This window comes from Arachis duranensis, chromosome 3 (assembly GCF_000817695.3).
Source record: "Arachis duranensis cultivar V14167 chromosome 3, aradu.V14167.gnm2.J7QH, whole genome shotgun sequence".
Taxonomy (NCBI): domain Eukaryota; kingdom Viridiplantae; phylum Streptophyta; class Magnoliopsida; order Fabales; family Fabaceae; genus Arachis; species Arachis duranensis.
The window spans coordinates 21,223,418-21,226,561 of NC_029774.3; the positions used below are offsets into that span (position 1 = coordinate 21,223,418).

A 3,144-nucleotide genomic window follows, 5' to 3' on the forward strand; every position below is an offset into this window, starting at 1 on the left:
CTAGTTAGTGTTAAGAAGTTAAAAGATACCCATGAAGTTAGTTATGGATTTAATATTTTAAGGTTACATTTATATATTGGAAATGTTTGGTAACAAAAAAAAATTAGTCAAAAACAGCAAAAACTTGCCTTATTTAACATTTATCAATTGTTAATGAATGCTAAATAAGACAAGTTTTGGCTGTTTTTTTTTCCCTAGGCATTACCTTTTTATATATAGCAGCAGTTTCTATATTGGCTTTTGGATTTGGTCTACTCTGGCTTTCATCGTGAGATTAACTTTCCTTTCATTATTTTATGAATGAAAAAACAAATCGTAGGATTACTTTCGAGTTGTCGAGTAAAATTGATTCAATTGGTTGAATTCCTAAGTTTTTGTTCCATGATGGACTTTAGTTAGATGTGACATAAAATTGAAACGTCAAAATTTGTGAATTTTGAGGGAATCTAAGTTAGCAGTTTTGCCTTATAGGCAGTGTTTTTTTTATCATGTATGTGATACTTGTTCTTGGTTAAGGTGTTCATTTCTTTCAGGATTTGCTATGATTGGTCATATGTTTGTGGTTTTTAAGGTATCATTATTTGTAACTGAATTGTTTGTTTCTGTTTGTTTATCCAGTTTTAGTCAGTAAAATCTCATTAACTCAATTGGCATCAGTTTTCTAAACAAAAATATTTTATGGACAATCTATTTTCTAAAAGGTATTCTGCCTTCCTTTATAGACTTATAGTAGTGTGATGCTCCAAAGCACTAGGACTATAAAAGGGATGTGCATAAACATTAAATTTCCTTCAGAAAAGGCAGAGATAACTATATTCCCAATATGTAACTTCAGTCAACAACATATAGAAGTGGAAAACGAGGAGAGTATATAGGAAAGGAATATATAAAGTATTCAATTCAATGGATAAGCGTTTGATAGTTCAAAAATTAGTAGCCTGCATGAAAATGAAATCATCTTAGCTTTCATCTCAGATCCACTTGCAGACAGATATATTGTCAAAGCTACCGTTGGTCAATATTTTCTTCTCTTGTTGTTAAGGGTAAGCTGGACCATGGCATCTATTTACTAATGTTTTCCGTGTTTTATTTTGCTATCTTTAGTCATATTTTGCATGAAATAAGCCAAGCCATAGTTGAATATAGCCAATTTTTTGGCGGTATTTGGAATTCTGTTTTGGTAATTGGTTATGTGAACAAGATTTTGGTGCTAGAATAGATGCTAATTAATGAGAATGTAATGGCTGAGGTTCATTAATACATTTATAGAAACTAGAAAAGGCTAATTAATACGGAAATATGCAAACACCAAAAAAATTTATAAATGGAAAGAACATATTCTTTCATCCCATTTGTTTAAACTTGTGGATGTAGTTACATAATTGGGAAAATTACAAAAAAAAAAGTATCGTATTTAATTGTGTTTACTCTTTCTTTAATAAGCAATCTTTTTTATTTTTTTATTATTTAACTTACTTCATAATTTTACACTTTAAAAGCCAACTTGAGTAATACACTTAAATTTAAGTGGAATGAATTTTCTTGTCAATAAATCTTTTGCGGAGGGAAAAAAAAGGAGAAAATTATCATTTCTATTCAAAAAAGTTTTTTTTTGGGTGACTTATCCAGACAAATTTTAAACGCTGACAATTCTATCCATAATAAAAAGAAAATTACAGTTGTACCATGAAAGATGGGTTTCGTAGGACAAAATTATCAAAATATTGCAAAATTACCTAAAATATTTAAATTACCCTTTTTCTAATCCTAATATCAACATTCGTCTTCTAAATCTTAACCATTTCTTTATTCTTTTCATGGATTTTATCACGTCTTTCACCAATACTACCATTGTTGCCCCCAACCGTTAGCTTTACCTTCCTCCTTTTCCATTGTCACAACAATGATAGTGATGGTCGAGCATGGTAATAGCAAAGCAGCATCTGTTTCACTTGATCTTCTTTTTCTTTTTAAAAAAGTTAGGATTTTCCAGAACTAGCCATGTCAAAATCCAAATCCATCACCACCTGAAAAGCTGCAATTGCTGCTGTTCCATCACCGATCTAGGAGGTAACAGTGACGACTATGAGCACAGATGTTGTAGCCACGCCGAAAAGAGATTACAGAGTAGAAGCAATGGCAGAGGCAGATCGCAAACCAAAAATTATAGAAAAAGAGGGTAGTGAAATTGGAGAGAGAAGTGGTTGCTGTTTGAGTGTTTCAAAGAGAAATAAAACGGGACGGGGGCAAGGAGACAGCGCAGTTGAGGTTCTTGGAGGGCTTCGGCGGTGACACGGCGGACGAGGAGTAGTGACGCGGAGGACGAGGCGCAAGAGGGGGCTAGCTGCCGGGAAAGGAAGCGACAGAAGTGGCAAAGCAAACGAGAGGTGGTGTGGAGTAAAAAGTGATTTGGGTGGTGGTGAGGTTTTGGATTGGAGGAGAGGTGGTGTGTAGTAAAAAGAATAGGTTATAGTAGAGAGTATTTTGGAAATTTTAAATAATTTTTTAGGGTTCAAGTAGTTCTGTTAGCAAAAGTCTATCTTTTATGGGCAGAAGTGGTGGTAATTTTGTTTATTCATGGGTAGATTTGTAAGCATTTTGAGCTTTCATGAATAGAAATAGTAGTTTACTCTGAAAAAATAGCATTTAGTTAAAATAAGTAAATAACAAGGTCAAAGCATTGTACAAGCAATGTATAGCGATGGAGGAAAACAAATTCCCAGTCCAGCAATATGAGCACCCAAGAACACTTCCAACTATGAACAACTGAATGAAGCTCTCGCCAGAGAAGTGGATTGCACTGAATACGATTGAGCTTATGGCAACAGCTCGGTGCCATTTCATTGTGGTGGAAAGTGATGTCAATAGAAATCCTCTATAAACAAGTTCTTCCAAAAAGGGCGTGAAAATGCAATAAACAAGCACACAAGATACCCTTGAGACATCACTCTCTAGGAGCATCTCCTTCAGTATTGGGTTGTAAACAGGCTGCAAGAACAGGGTACAATGTCAACTCAACGGAAAATTTATTTAGAAATTAAGAGGATAATTTAGAATAATGACTAAGATAAAGTTTCAATCCCTCTTATTTTAACTTCAAGGTATGTTCGATAGATAAAATTTCAACAAAGCTACGTTTTTATT

At 33.7% G+C, this 3,144-nt stretch overlaps 1 protein-coding gene across 1 annotated transcript in view; it reads right to left on the bottom strand.

Annotated features, from left to right (window-relative positions):
* Window positions 1–2,625: 2,625 nt before the first annotated feature.
* The window catches only part of LOC107477873 (uncharacterized), a 2,593-nt gene continuing 2,074 nt past the window's right edge, over window positions 2,626–3,144 (bottom strand). The window contains exon 4 of the mRNA XM_016097956.3: window positions 2,626–2,988. Coding sequence (XP_015953442.1) covers window positions 2,647–2,988 — 342 coding nt within the window. The 3' untranslated portion in view covers window positions 2,626–2,646. The remainder of the gene's footprint in view (window positions 2,989–3,144) is intronic.